Source organism: Palaemon carinicauda, chromosome 35 (assembly GCF_036898095.1).
Source record: "Palaemon carinicauda isolate YSFRI2023 chromosome 35, ASM3689809v2, whole genome shotgun sequence".
In the NCBI taxonomy this organism is placed as follows: domain Eukaryota; kingdom Metazoa; phylum Arthropoda; class Malacostraca; order Decapoda; family Palaemonidae; genus Palaemon; species Palaemon carinicauda.
Window position 1 is genome coordinate 77,773,020 of NC_090759.1, and position 14,988 is coordinate 77,788,007.

The window sequence follows — 14,988 nt, forward strand, 5'->3', positions numbered from 1 at the left end:
ATAATAACGAATGGATATCAAGATGTAGGTTCATGCTTCTTCCAAAAAAAAAGTGATGTATTGTAATTTCTTTTTTTTAAACAAGATTAACATCATTAATGGTATCTCATTTTGAATATCCCTCATAAAACTGATAGGCAACTAGTACCTGTTTCAAGACTCTGTAAAAAGAAAAAAAAAATAATCTCATAAACATAGATTATGTCATGAAAGGTTAAGTCATTTAATAATTGAATAGTAAAAATAAAGTACATTACAAACCTTGAATGCTGACTCAACAATGTTTAGTTCTTCCTGATCCCTTCGCTTTGGTGCATCTCCATCTACTTCAAACTTCACCTCTGTTGCTCCGTAAGTAGAGTCTGCATCACAGTATGTTGTAGTCTCAACTGAGGAACTGTCAGAATCAACTACTTTTGGGACTTTGCGTGGGGGTCGCCCCCTGGTACCCCCACTTCGTTTCACAACAGATTTTATAGCCTGAGTTATTTTTGGTTTGGAGGACGTGGCATTTGTCAACTCAGACACACTAACTTTGTAATAATTTAAACTAGGGTCTACTTCTTTAACTACAGGGGGTGGTAACTCTGGTATTTTGCCTTCTTTCCGTAACTTGGCAACGCGAGACTTGTACTGATTATTGGTAAGGCCATGAACAGAACTGTAATGGTCACGAAGACCTGCCCTGCCATCCAACATGGCATTACATATCCTGCATGGAGTGCTCTGAATCTCGTGCATGTTATGCATGGTACGTAAATGGGTTCGTAAATGCACCTTTTGAATAAATCCTTTCTGACAGTATTCGCACTTGAAAGGTCTTTCGCCCGTATGGACCCGAACGTGCATCTCCAACTGCCCTTGGCTTGGGAAGTTTTTACCACAAATATAACAGTTGAGCCCTCCATCTTCCTCATGCATGCGTACCATATGAGACTTCAGGGAATCTGTTCGTGTGAAGACCTACGGCAAAAAAGGAAAGCATCTCAATGAATGAATGAATGATTTAAAGTTTTCAGGCATCCTGACATCTAAGGTCATTGACGCCGGTAACATTTAATTTATGTATACAAAAATAAAAAATGAAATAAAATAAAAAATTAAAGAATATTCAATTAAAATCATAAAAATTGAATGTCATAAAAGTTAAATATTTTTCAGAAGACCTGCTTCTGAAAGAAGTAGAAAGACAAATAATAATAAAAGTCACTCACAAAACAACTACCGATGATTACACTAATTTTGAAATGAAGTAGATTGCAGATGCCAGAACTGTGTGGAATCAGAATTTATGCAAAACTTTTTCCAATAGGGATATGATTAGATCTTGTTTTTAAATAATATAAATAGTGATATACAGTTAGATTTTTTGGTGCTATTATAGTATGCTATCTACCGTCGAATTTCTACTATAGTATGGTATCTACCTCAAAGTATGTTATCTACCGTCAATGTTAATCCTCATGTTGGATGAGGATTATCAAAAAGATTACTTACCACCAGTATGTTATCCTCATTGGACTTTAATGGTAGTTTAATAATATTTATTGGTAGGACAACATGGGTGCATAATTATAAGCAGTTTGTAGGTTAGGTTAGGTTATGTTAGGTTAGGTTATCAAGTCGGTAGTGATCCTCCTTATTAGAGGGGGATTAGCAAGTAGACCGTATCCTTAGGGACTGATGGTAGGTATCATACTATAGTCAGAAAGGGGTGGTAGATAGCAAAATCGGCGGTAGATAGCATACTATAATAGCACCGATTTGTTTTTCCCAGCGTTGAGTTTAGAGAACCTGCGAGCTAAGAATAGCCCAAGAATTACTTGAATAACAAAATTTACAGTAATATCTAATGAATCTTTGATAAATTAATAACCAAACATAAACGTGGAGAAAATGGATTTTGTGAGGAGACAGGATATGTTTTTCTTCTTACTTAGAACAAAAGATAATTAGGTGATAAAAGGCTGGATAAAATAATGAATATAGCTAAAATCTAATAAAAAATTCAGTAAATATTTGCTAAAGTAAAAAATATATCTGATTGTAATTCAATTCAGCTAGAAATGAATATTTTAATAGCTCAAAAGACAACAAAACCAAAATACATGATCATGTCTCCTTAATAAAATAAAAATTACTAGTAAAAAGTTTTATTTTAATAACAATAATCATTTTAATAATTCTAAAAATAATAATTTTGATAAAAATAATTTTCATAATTTTATCAAAATATTTAAAAGCTTATTCAGAATTTCTAATATGACCATTGAATAGCAACAAACTAAAAATGTATTTGCCATGACAGAATATCACGAAATTTTTATTTTCTTACAACAAAATTATTTTTACAATTAATACATGTACCCATCTGCTCATTAATGCGTAAAACCTGATTCAACAAAATATTTTCTGATTTAAAGATTTACGTTAACCCTTTTACCCCCAGGCTATTTGGAAATTTCCAACCCTTAACCCCCAGGGGTTAATTTTTTTCAAGCACATTTTGCAGTATATTTTTTTTTTTAGATTGCTCTAACAGCCTTAATTTTCGTCATAGAGAGGTCAGGTTGGTCTCATTTTCTTGGAAAATGCCTGAAGTTTCTCAAAAAATTATCAAAAATATGCAAAAAAAAAAAAATTTAAATAGCAGTTTTTATGCAAGAACGTACCGGTACGTCCATGGGGGTAAAGGGATGAGTTTTGTGAAACGTACCAGTACGTTCTTTGGGGGTAAAAGGGTTAAGTGAACACATTTAGTGTAACCTACGGTAAATCTCAGTAACTTAAGGCAAGATAACCTGGTACAGGAATGGCATGAATTAGCGAAAAGCAGATATTCACAATGGGTACGGTAACAACTATAGTAACGTCTTACCTTGCCACAAACTGAACAAGTAAGGTTATTAGACTCTTCATGGTCATTCACCAAATGTTGATGCAAGACATGACGCTGAGGGAAAACCTCCTCGCAATACGGGCACGGGAATTCCTTCACCTCACGGTGAGCTCTCATGTGAACTCGCAAGGTTGTTACGGACCTGAAAATTTCATAGAACATATAATATTATCTATTTCACAGATGATATTTCTACAAGAGAAAAAGCATTCTTATATAATAGGCTGGAGGAACGTAGAGAGTAGAGGTCCCCTTTTTGTTTTTGTTTTGTTTCTTTGTTGATGTCGGCTACCCCCCAAAATTGGGGGAAGTGCCTTTGGTATATGGATGGATGGATATAATACTCATTTACTTGAAAATCTCAAGCAACCAGAGGCTACATTAAATAAAAATCAAATGTAAAGATTCAAATAGATACAAATAAAAATCTAATCGCTTGTCATACTATTTTTCTCCTCACATTTAACCAGCTTAGAGAGAAGCAATACTTATGTCAGGGAAGGCTCATATAAATAATTTCCAATATTTTCGTAATAGGTTTCTAAGGACACTCAAGAGGCACGATGACTGAATAGGCAATTCACTCTATCAATAACCAAGCATGTACAGAAATAAAAATTTTTTTAATACTTTACATATGTTCTCATTAAAAGTAGAACTTACCTAAATTCTTTACCACACTCTTCGCAAGGAATGCCAGGCCCTTCATCTGAACCCCGAGGCTGACTTCGTCGACCAGGTTTATTGCGTCCCCTGTTAAGAGTGCCATCGGGGAAATCGAATACCTAAAAGAGAAATACAAAACTTTCAACTCATCACTGATCAATAATTCAACTAAAAATTAAACTTATACTGCAATTGATTTATAGGTATTGAAAAAACAATTATACTATAATTTATTTATAAGTAATGAAAAAACAATTAACTAACTGCATATCATGCTTCCTAATATATTAACATTAACTTTTATCTTAATCTACTGGGTGTAGTTACATTCGTGTATGATATTTTTACCTTAATTTAAACTTGATGTTGCAGGAAATATATACAAAGTTAATGACAAGAATAAAGAACACACATGGGAAGTTAGAGCGAGATATGAACTGGTGCATGAAGAAATAATTACCTCAGTAAGTAGATATTAATGTAACAAATAACTTCCTTTCACACAACTTAAATATTAACCCTTTGAGGTTCTCCTGAAGTCGATTGACATCACAATGTTCCCAAATGTTTGACAACCAAGAAGTTACATGTCATCCAAGAAGTTTTAACTAAAGTGAACTCCGTATTCAGGCTTTTCATTTTCTAAAACTGTATACTATAGTAAATTATGAGAATTTAGCACAAAAATGGTACATGAGAAATAAGGGATTACCCATAAGCTATCAGCGTGTGATTTTCCACAGACATATTTCAAAATCCCTTAGAATTTCAAAGGGTTAATAATCATAGTTGATATTTATACAAGACTTTCGGTGTGAATTATCCATTCCTGTATCATGATCACATGAAATGAAGCTATCTAGTGCTATTAATAAAACAATAAAAACACTAAACATTTGTAACTTCATCAGGAAAAAAATATTTTGTCCCCTACTTTGAAAACCTTGATGCGTTATTGAAATTTTGCAATTTATCACCTAACTTCCTGTAAAACCTTTTAACATTTATATAATTCTTGGTTATTCTGCTTTTACCAGTATCAATCTAAATAAAATGCAAAGATATCAAACCATATTTAAAGAAAGAATAACTTTTTTTTTTTTTTTGGTAATTCGATGAAATAAATTTACCTTTTAAATTTAAGTACTTTATTGAACTTAAGTTTATTTTTACCCTGGAAGATTGATACTTTGTTGAGGCCTTTTGGCTTGCAATTATATAATTCTATCTCTTTCTTCTACTCAAAATGGAACTCAACAACACAGCAACCATATACAACTCCCACTTACACATCCTTGCACACTATCCTCGACAGACGAAAATCCAAATTACTTCAGACATGTTGCATAATTACTGAATAATTGTCTAATCATACTAATTTATGCTATTAGCACAATTAATCACATATAATTGAATAATTGATGACTAACACCTAAAATGAGAAAGAAAGAGAAAGAGAAACTGGAAAATTGTGAGAATGTTTTCCTAAAACACTAGAAAATACTCGGTAATTTGCACTATATACCTCATCTGAAGTATTTAATTTCAACTTTAATTGTATTACATTTCTTCATTTTATACATACATACAAATACCAAGGTACAGTACTTCCCCAAATTTTTGGGGGGGTATCTGACATCAAACAAATGAAAAAGAAGGGAACCTTTCCTCTCTACATTCCTCCTAGCCTGACAAGGGACTCAACCGAGTTCGGTTGGTACTGCTAGGGCACCACAGCCCACCTTCCCCCGTTATCCACCACAGATGAAGCTTCATAACCCTGAGTTCCCTACTGCTGCTACCTTCACGGTCATCCAAGGCAACCGGATGTAGCAGCAGGGCCTACCAGAACTGCTTCACAAACGCTCGCCATTCATTCCTATTTCTAGCACGCTCTCTTGCCTCTCTCACATCTATCATCCTATCACCCAGAGCTTTCTTCATTCCATCCATCCACCCAAACCTTGGCCTTCCTATTGTACTTCTCCCATCAACTCTTGCATTCATAACCTTCTTTAGCAGACAGCCATTTTCCATTCTCTCAACATAGCCAAACCACCTACACACATTCATATCCACTCTAGCTACTAACTCATTTCTTACACCCGTTCTCACCCTCACTACTTCATTCCTAGCCTTATCTACTCGAGATACACCAGCCATACTCCTTCAGACACTTCATCTCAAACACATTCAATTTGTGTGTCTCCGTCACTTTCATTCCCCACAACTCCGATCCATACATCACAGTTGGTACAATCACTTTCTCATACAGAACTCTCTTTATATTCATGCCCAACCCTCTATTCTTTACCACTCCCTTCACTGCCCCCAACATTTTGCATCCTTCATTCACTGGCTAACGTACATCTGCTTCCACTCCACCATTTGCTGCAGCAACAGACCCCAAGTACTTAAACTGATCCACCTCCTCAAGTAACTCTCCATTGAACAGGACATCCAACCTCACACCACATTACCTTCTCGTACATCTCATAACCTTACTCTTAACCGCAATAATTCGCAACTTCCTTCCCTCACATACTGTTCCAAATTCTGTCACTAATCGGCCAAGCTTCTCTTCCGAGTCTGCAACCAGTACAGTATCATCCGCAAACAACAAATGATTTACCTCCTATTCATGATCATTCTCGTCTACCAGTTTCAATCCTCGTCCAAGCACTCGAGCATTCACCTCTCTCACCACTCCATCAACATACAAGTTAACCCTTTTACCCCCAAGCTATTTGGAACTTTCCAAACCTAAACTCCCAGGCGTTTTCTTTTTCAAGCACATTTTGCAATATATTTTTTTTAAATTGCTCTAACAGCCTTAATTTTTGTCATAGAGGGGTCAGGTTGGTCTCATTCTTTTGGAAAATGCCTGAAGTTTCTCAAAAACTTAAAAAAATATGCAAGAAAAAAGTAATTAGCCGTATTTTGCAAGGACGTACCGGTACATCCATGGGGGTAAAGGGATGAGTTTTATGAAACGTACCAGTACGTCCATTGGGGGTAAAAGGGTTAAACAACCATGGCGACATCACACATCCCTGTCTCAGCCCCACTCTCACCGGAAGCCAATCGCTCACATAATTTCCTTTCCTAACACACTCTTGCAACAACCTTCCTAACCTCATCACATTCCACATCGCTTCCCTATCAACTCTATCATACGCTTTCTCCAGATCCATAAACGCAACATACACCTCCTTACCTTTTGCTAAATATTTCTCGCATATCTCCCTAAGTATAAAAATCTGATTCATACATCCCCTGCTTCTTCTAAAATCACCCTGTACTTCTAAGATGGCATTCTCTGTTTTATCCTTAATCCTATTAATCAGCACTCTACCATACACTTTTCCAACTACACTCAACAAACTAATACCCCTTTAATTACAACACTCATGCACATCTCCCTTACCCTTATATAGTAGTACAATACATGCACAAACCCAATCTACTGGTACCATTGACAACACAAAACACAAATTAAACAATCTCACCAACCATTCAAGTACAGTCACACTCCCTTCCTTCAACATCTCAGCTCTCGCACCATCCATACCAGGTGCTTTTCCTACTCTCAAAGTTTCATCTAGTGCTCTCCTCACTTCCTCTCTTGTAATCTCTCTCTCATTCTCATCTCCCATCACTAGCACCTCAAATACCCAATAGAGTTATGGTATACAAATTTTCGGTGAAGACAACACAGGTAGAGATGCTTAAGAATGTTAAGGCTACACAAGGGAACTGAGAAAATTTAGTGTTATTTTCATTTTTAAAACAGCATTCACATATGCTCTTTGTATTATATTAACATGTGCTTTTTTATGCAAATATTGGAAAACGTTGATATTTTTTAAATATACAGTACTGTAGTACATTCTTTTTTAAGTTTCTTATAACTTGAAATTTTCTATTCTATAGATCCTATTATAGTATATATTTTATGGATTTAATGTTTTTTGCTAAATATCAAACCAGAATACCACATTCTCCAATATAAAATGTACAGGATAGACTCTGAAACATACCCACATTTAATATTTCTGAAATTGTGAAAAAAAAAAATAGAAACTGAAAGGAAAAAAGACTGAGGGGAGAGGACTAAAATATATGTTAAAATTATTAGTTATGAAAACAATCCCACTGCCAAACAACACAAACAATAAAAGCAAAACTGGAACTAAAAGCTATTAAAAATTATACCCATAAAAGTTCAGTACAGTCAAGTTACAACATTTTTAAAAGCCTTTGACTGGAATTCCAAATACTGTGCATATATTTAATTTTTTCCATGACCATAACCACAAAAGTGTAACATTACAATACTACATGAATATTAAGAACTGAATTCAAAATTATTTTAATAGGGAGTAAAGGCAAACAAATTTTATGTTGTGACCTGCTGTACCAAAAAGAAAATCAGACCCCAGTCTACCAAGCCAGTTCAAAATTGTAATATCAGACTTACATCATCTTCCTCCGACAGCTGCGTTGTGACAAGAAATAAAACAGAAGTGTTAGTATACAGAAAAAAAATATTAGTCCCAACCTTCAAGATATGTTTTATAAAATACATATGAAAAACAGGTTCTATTTGTACTATTTAAATAAAATTAAGACAAATTAAATTTATTCCCCATATTATAAAATACTATACATTGAGTCAAATCTTTTGTAACATTCTTTACAAATATGCAACCACTACATGTACTACCATTTTTAACAAAACAAATCATTTATAATTAACAAAGATTCATCTGACTATAGAAGTAAACATATAATGTTTCATGAGAACCACTTGCCCTATCTAATGAATTTGGTTTGGACCAAAGACTAATGGAACAGGAAAATCTAATTATTATTATTATTACTATCCAAGCTACAACCCTAGTTGGAAAAGCAAGATGCTATAAGCCCAGGGGCTCCAACAGGGAAAAATAGCCCAGTGAGGAAAGGAAATAAGGAAATAAATAAATGAAGAGAACAAATTAACAATAAATCATTCTAAAAAAAGTAACAACGTCAAAACAGACATGTCACATATAAACTATTAACATCATCAAAAACAAATATGTCATAAATAAACTATAAAAAGACTCATGTCCGCCTGGTCAACAAAAAAGCATTTGCTCCAACTTTGAACTTTTGAAGTTCTACTGATTCAACTACCTGATGAGGAAGACTGAAGATAAGATGAGATGAAGTAAAAGGAATAAGAAGGGTTGGGGCTTAATCATACACTAAGTAATAGACCTGCTTTTAACAGGAAGAAATATTCATAGGAAAGGAAACAACTGAGTCATAAAACTGTGAAACTGCGAAATAGTGGGTGATAAGAGGATAGATGTGAGAGAGGCAAGAGAGCGTGCTAGAAATAGGAATGAATGGCGAGCGATTGTGACACAGTTCCGGTAGGCCCTGCTGCTGCCTCCGATGCCTTAGATGACCGCGGAGGTAGCAGCAGTAGGGGATTCAGCATTATGAAGCTTCATCTGTGGTGGATAATGTGGGAGGGTGGGCTGTGGCACCCTAGCAGTACCAGCTGAACTCGGTTGAGTCCCTTGTTAGGCTGGAGGAACGTAGAGAGTAGAGGTCCCCTTTTTTGTTTTGTTACATTTGTTGATGTCGGCTACCCCCCAAAATTTGGGGAAGTGCCTTGGTATATGTATGTATGTACAAATCTCCAAATGGGTGAAGGGTGAGAATTCTCCCCTTGCTCTTCATGAAATAGAGACGGGAATAGCTTAAACAAAATAAAGAAGAAACAATTTTCAAATTGATAAAAAGAGGATCCATTCATTGGGCAATATGTTATAAAGGTTTAAAGGTCACTCATGAGTGGTGGAGACAAAGGACAGCTTCAGATAATGCAAGAAAGGAATAAAAAAAAACTAATAAAAGCCCTCAATTCATTACTTAAAGTAAAAGAAAATATAAACTAATAACTAAATATGCACTGGCTGGCTATACATAAGGTGAAGATGCTAAGAACAGTTGAACAGAATAACTGTAGAAGATTAAATACTGTACATCCCCTTTTATACTTTGTTTTTTAATGTCGGCTATCCACCAAAATTGGGGGAAGTGCCTTGGTGAATAGACTTACAGGTGCTGAAATAACAAGTAGAGGTAACCAAAATCCATAGACATAGAAAACCCCACACACAATAAGTATTACGATACTTTTAACACAATAAAAGAACAGGCGGGAAGATTCATGAAAATTATTTAAATGTTAAGGACCATTAACAACAAAAATCATCAAAATTTCTGAAGAACATCTCAAGTAGGTGTGAAAGGATGACGACTCTTCTGTAGTTTCTTGAGACTACTACTAGTGCATATAACCCTTTTACCCCCAGGCTATTTGGAAATTTCCAACCCTTAACCCCCAGGGGGTTACTTTTTTCCCATCACATTTTGCAGTATATATTTTTTAAATTGCTCTAACAGCCTTAATTATTGTCATAGAGAGGTCAGGTTGGTCTCATTCTCTTGGAAAATGCCTAAGTTCTCTCAAAAAAATTATCAAAAATATGAAAAAAAAATGTTTATAGCATTTTTTGCAAGGACGTACCAGTACGTCCATGGGGGGTAAAGGGATGGCTTTTGTGAAACGTACCAGTACGTCCTTTGGGGGTAAAAGGGTTAAGGTCAGTAAGACTAAATAGCACCACCCTGGCAAACATTGCATAAGTAGTCAGAGCAAAGATTTATGTAATGTGCAAGAAGCCTGTACCACTCTACAAAGCAGAGACATAGCCAATCTCAAAGACAAGAGGAAATTTAGAAGAGTTACAACAGCAAAACAGCGAAATTCAGGGTGAATCGCATTGGGAAAATCACTACAAATCAGTCAGAAAACAAGTGATGTCCAGAGACTAAGGAACAGATTAAAATCACAAATATTTCCATGGTTTGGGCATCTAATGAAAATGGGTATATGAAAAGTTAGACAAAGCGGTATTAATACAGGTATGGAAATCGTAGTTATTACTATTATCATTACTTGCTAAGCTACAACCCTAGTTGGAAAAGCAGGATGCTATAAGCCCAGGGGCTCTAACAGAGAAAATAGCCCAGTGAGGAGGGGAAACAAGGAAAAGAAATATTTTAAGATGAGTAACATTAAAATAAATATATCCTATATAAACTATAAAAAACTTAACAAAACAAGAGGCAAAGAAATAAGATAGAATAGTGTGCCTGAGTGCACCCTCAAGCAAGTGAACTCTAACCAAAGACAGTGGAAAACCATGGTAAGGAGGCTATGGCACTACCCAGGACTAGAGAACAATGGTTTGATTTTGGAGTGTCCTTCTCCTAGAAGAGCTGCTTACCCCAGTTAAAGTGTCTCTTCTACCCTTACCAAGAAGAAAGTAGCCACTGAACAGTTATAGTGCAGTGGTTAACCCCTTGAGAGAAGAAAAATTGTTTCGTAATCTCAGTGTATCAGGTGTATGAGGACAAAGGAGAATATGTAAAGAAAAAGCCAAACTATTTGGTGTGTGTGTGTGTGTGTGTGTGTGTGTGTGTGTGTGTGTGTGTGTGTGTGTGTGTGTGTGTGTGTGTGTGTGTGTGTGTAGGGAAAGGGAAAATGAACCATAACCAGAGAGAAGGATCCAATGTAGTACTGTACCCATTCCAAAGACCCCATAACTCTCTCACGGTAGTTTCTCAGTGGGGGACTGGTGCCCTGGCCAACCTACTACCTGCACGTAAAAATGGAGTAAAATCTAACTCTGTAAAAAAGAAAGCTGACTTTAAGGTAAAAGGTACATTTTATATTTTGCTCCCCCTTCATTCCATTTACATATTCCACCCTCTATCTCCACCCATCTCGCCGTCCTTACACCAATTTTTCTTTCCAGATGTAACTAAATCCACCTGACCACATGGCTCATTTAAAGCCATTCTTATTATTACAATGACTTTCTGTTTGCTGACAGATTATATGCAATGTATAACTAAGAGCCATGAGCCATTAACAAATGCGCTTCATACCTTTTTATTACAACGATGATATAGCTTAAAAAAAGGGCAATAAGTCCCATCACAGAACTTTCAAAGGTCCCGTTTTCCTTAAGGATTTATTTCTCACAAAAGAAGAAAGGGGGCAAAGAAATTGTCTTAAAGAGCAAAAAAAAAGATTAGGCAAAGAATCTGCACTACTATTTAATATCATTAGCATTAATAGCTAAGCTACAACCTTAGTTGGAAAAACACAATGCTATAAGCCCAAGGGTCAAACAGGGAAAATAGTCCAGTGAGGAAAGGAAATTAGGAAACAGAATAGTGTGCCTGAGTGTACCCTCAAACAAGAGAACTCTACCCCAAGACAGTGGAAGACTGTGGTACAGAGGCTGACACTACCCAAGACTAGAGAACAATGATTTAATTTTAGAGTGTCCTTCTCCTAGAAGAGCTGCTTACCATAGCCAAAGAGTCTCTTCTACCCTTAAATGGGAAGTAGGCACTGAACAATTACAGTGTAGTTGTTAACCTAGTGAGTGAAGAATTTAATCTGTTCCAGGAGCAAACTCGTATCCCTAAAAGCTGGTAAACCAAAATAATCTGTCCCATTAAGAAATAAAGGAAATCCACTCGATACGTTCCACACGTCAATAAATGCAGACAATAATTTTTAAAGATTTTTAATAGTAATTGAACAATTTACAACCCATGGAATCAAAAATTTATCATTCACAATGAAAAGTAGAAATAACACAAACAATTTAACCCTTTTACCCCCGGGGTATTTGGAAATTTCCAACCCTTAACCCCCAGGGGGTTATTTTTTTCCCAGCACATTTTGCAGTATATTTTTTTTTAAATTGCTCTAACAGCCTTAATTTTTGTCATAGAGAGGTCAGGTTGGTCTCATTCTCTTGGAAAATGCCTGAATTTTCTCAAAAAATTATCAAAAAATATGAAAAACAAATTTTTATAGCATTTTTTTGCAAGGACGTACCGGTACGTCCATGGGGGTAAAGGGATGGCTTTTGTGAAACGTACCAGTACGTCCTTTTGGGGTAAAAGGATTAACTGCCTTTGAAAATAAATGAAAAAGCTACTATGTGGCAACAATCCTCCTGGTCTGATGCAAAGCTGTGAAAGGCATTCACGTCATTTTTCATGCAAGTACGATGACCCATTTGTGTGTTGATGTGATGTATGACTGGATTGATACCACCCCGTTTGTAGAGCCTCCAAGACTGGTAGGAGATTATTGCCCTCTGGAACGGCCATTGTGATTGCAATAATCCCTGCCTACAAGTGTACTAATCAGATGGATTCCTACTACACATACTCTAGATGGTCTTGCCAGCTGGCTTAATACGTAAAAATGCGTAATACGAAAACCACAGATTATTATTATTATTATTATTATTACTTGCTAAGCTACAACCCTAGTTGGAAGAGCAAAATGCTATAAGCCCAGAGGCCCCAACAGGGAAAATAGCCCAGTGAGGAAAGGAAACAAGGAAAAATAAAATATTTTATGAACAATGACATTTAAATAAATATTTCCTGTATAAACTATGAAAACTTCAACTAAACAAGAGAAAGAGAAACGAGATAGAATAGTATGCCCGAGTGTACCCTCAAGCAAGAGAACTCTAACCCAAGACAGTGGAAGACCATGGTACAGAGGCTATGGCACTACCCAAGACTAGAGAACAATGGTTTGATTTTGGAGTGTCCTTCTCCTAGAAGAGCTGCTTACCATAGCTAAAGAGCCTCTTCTACCCTTACCAAGAGGAGAGTAGCCATTGGACAATTACAGTTCAGAAGTTAACCCCTTGAGTGAAGAAGAATTGTTTGGTAATCTCAGTGTTGTCAGGTGAATGAGAACAGAGGAGAATCTGTAAAGAATAGGCTAGACTATTCGGTGTATGTGTAGGCAAAGGGAAAGTGAACCGTAACTAGAGAGAAGGATCCAATGCAGTACTGTCTGGCCAGTCAAAGGACCACATAACTCTCTAGAGGTAGTATCTCAACGGGTGGCTGGTGCCCTGACCAACCTACTACTTGTACAGGCACCTTTTTTTCTGAACTCCAAAACCTAATCACCCTAACTGTCATTTTCCATTTTCCTACTTTAAAACCTTTCAACCATTTCCCCTTTAGAATATACCTACTTTAATGGCTTTTTCCCGTCCCCTCCACTATAAGAAAATGAAGATAGGAAAAAGGTGTTAATCAAGAACCCAGGCCCAATTTGTTTTTGACATATGTCTAGTTTAAAAACTGATTGCACACACACAAAAGTTGATACTGTACACAGTATAGAGAATTATTCATAGAGATGCATCCCAACTCATATCAAACATGCAAATCATGTTAATATGAGGCTTGCATATAGTATCTCATTATGAAAAAATTCTGCTCATTGCAGACTGATACAATATATTTAAAATGAGGTGTCACTGTAATGTACATAGAAACCTGACCCCTTAACCCTTTTACCCCCAGGCTCTTCGGAAATTTCCAACCCTTAACCCCCAAGGGATTATTTTTTCTCCAGCACATTTTGCAGTATATTTTTTTTAAATTGCTCTAACAGCCTTAGTTTTTGTCATAGAGAGGTCAGGTTGACCTCATTCTCTTGGAAAATGCCTGAATCTTTTCAAAAAATTATCAAAAATATGAAAAAAAAAAAAATTTTATAGCATTTTTTTCCAAGGACGTACCGGTACGTCCATGGGGGTAAAGGGATGAGTTTTGTGAAACGTACCAGTACGTCCTTTGGGGGTAAAAGGGTTAATATGAGGCTTGCATATAGTATCTCATTACGAAAAAAATTCTGCTCATTGCAGACTGATACAATATATTTAAAATGAGGTATCACTGTAATGTACATAGAAACCTGACCCCTTAATGTAATTACAGTTTTAAAATCCCTTGTTAAACACCAGAAGAAGAAAGTTAATCCTATTAATCCTAAATACATCTCATAAACTTACGATACTAAAAGTTCTATGGTGTAATGAGAATATATCAATATGTGCAGACCAGAAAACAAGATAAAAGTTGAAAACTTACCTCGATAACTTCACCCTCCTCGTCTTCCTCTTCATCCTCGGGGTCGAATAAAATTTTTGACCGAGGTTTTTCTTTTAAAACCTGAAAAGAAGGAGCACAAAATAAACAAAGCCATACTTGAGAAAACCATTTGTGAAAAATTAACAAAACACTTGAACAAAAAATTTGTAAAAAAAATTAACTTAACAATATTTGAACAAAACATCTGTACAAAAGTAATAAAACATTACTGTACTTGAACAAAAAGTTTGTGAAGCTTAATAACAGATCTTTCAGACATACCCTATTAACGTCTAGAAATGCAACTCGGTGGTCTGTTTAAAACTACAGTAACCTATAAAAGCAATACAGTATTAATGACACAT

General features: G+C 35.8%; 1 protein-coding gene across 9 annotated transcripts in view; it reads right to left on the minus strand.

Moving 5' to 3' along the window:
• Positions 1–14,988, minus strand: part of LOC137627902 (uncharacterized) — a 47,431-nt gene that overhangs the window by 2,001 nt on the left and 30,442 nt on the right. For 7 of the 9 annotated variants that reach the window (XM_068359346.1, XM_068359347.1, XM_068359352.1 and 4 more), the window contains 5 exons: positions 14,624–14,704; positions 8,046–8,063; positions 3,563–3,684; positions 2,879–3,041; positions 262–963 (listed from right to left, as the gene is read on the minus strand). In XM_068359346.1, coding sequence (XP_068215447.1) covers positions 262–963; positions 2,879–3,041; positions 3,563–3,684; positions 8,046–8,063; positions 14,624–14,704 — 1,086 coding nt within the window. The remainder of the gene's footprint in view (positions 1–261; positions 964–2,878; positions 3,042–3,562; positions 3,685–8,045; positions 8,064–14,623; positions 14,705–14,988) is intronic. The other 2 variants (XM_068359350.1, XM_068359353.1) reach the window with 1 other exon arrangement.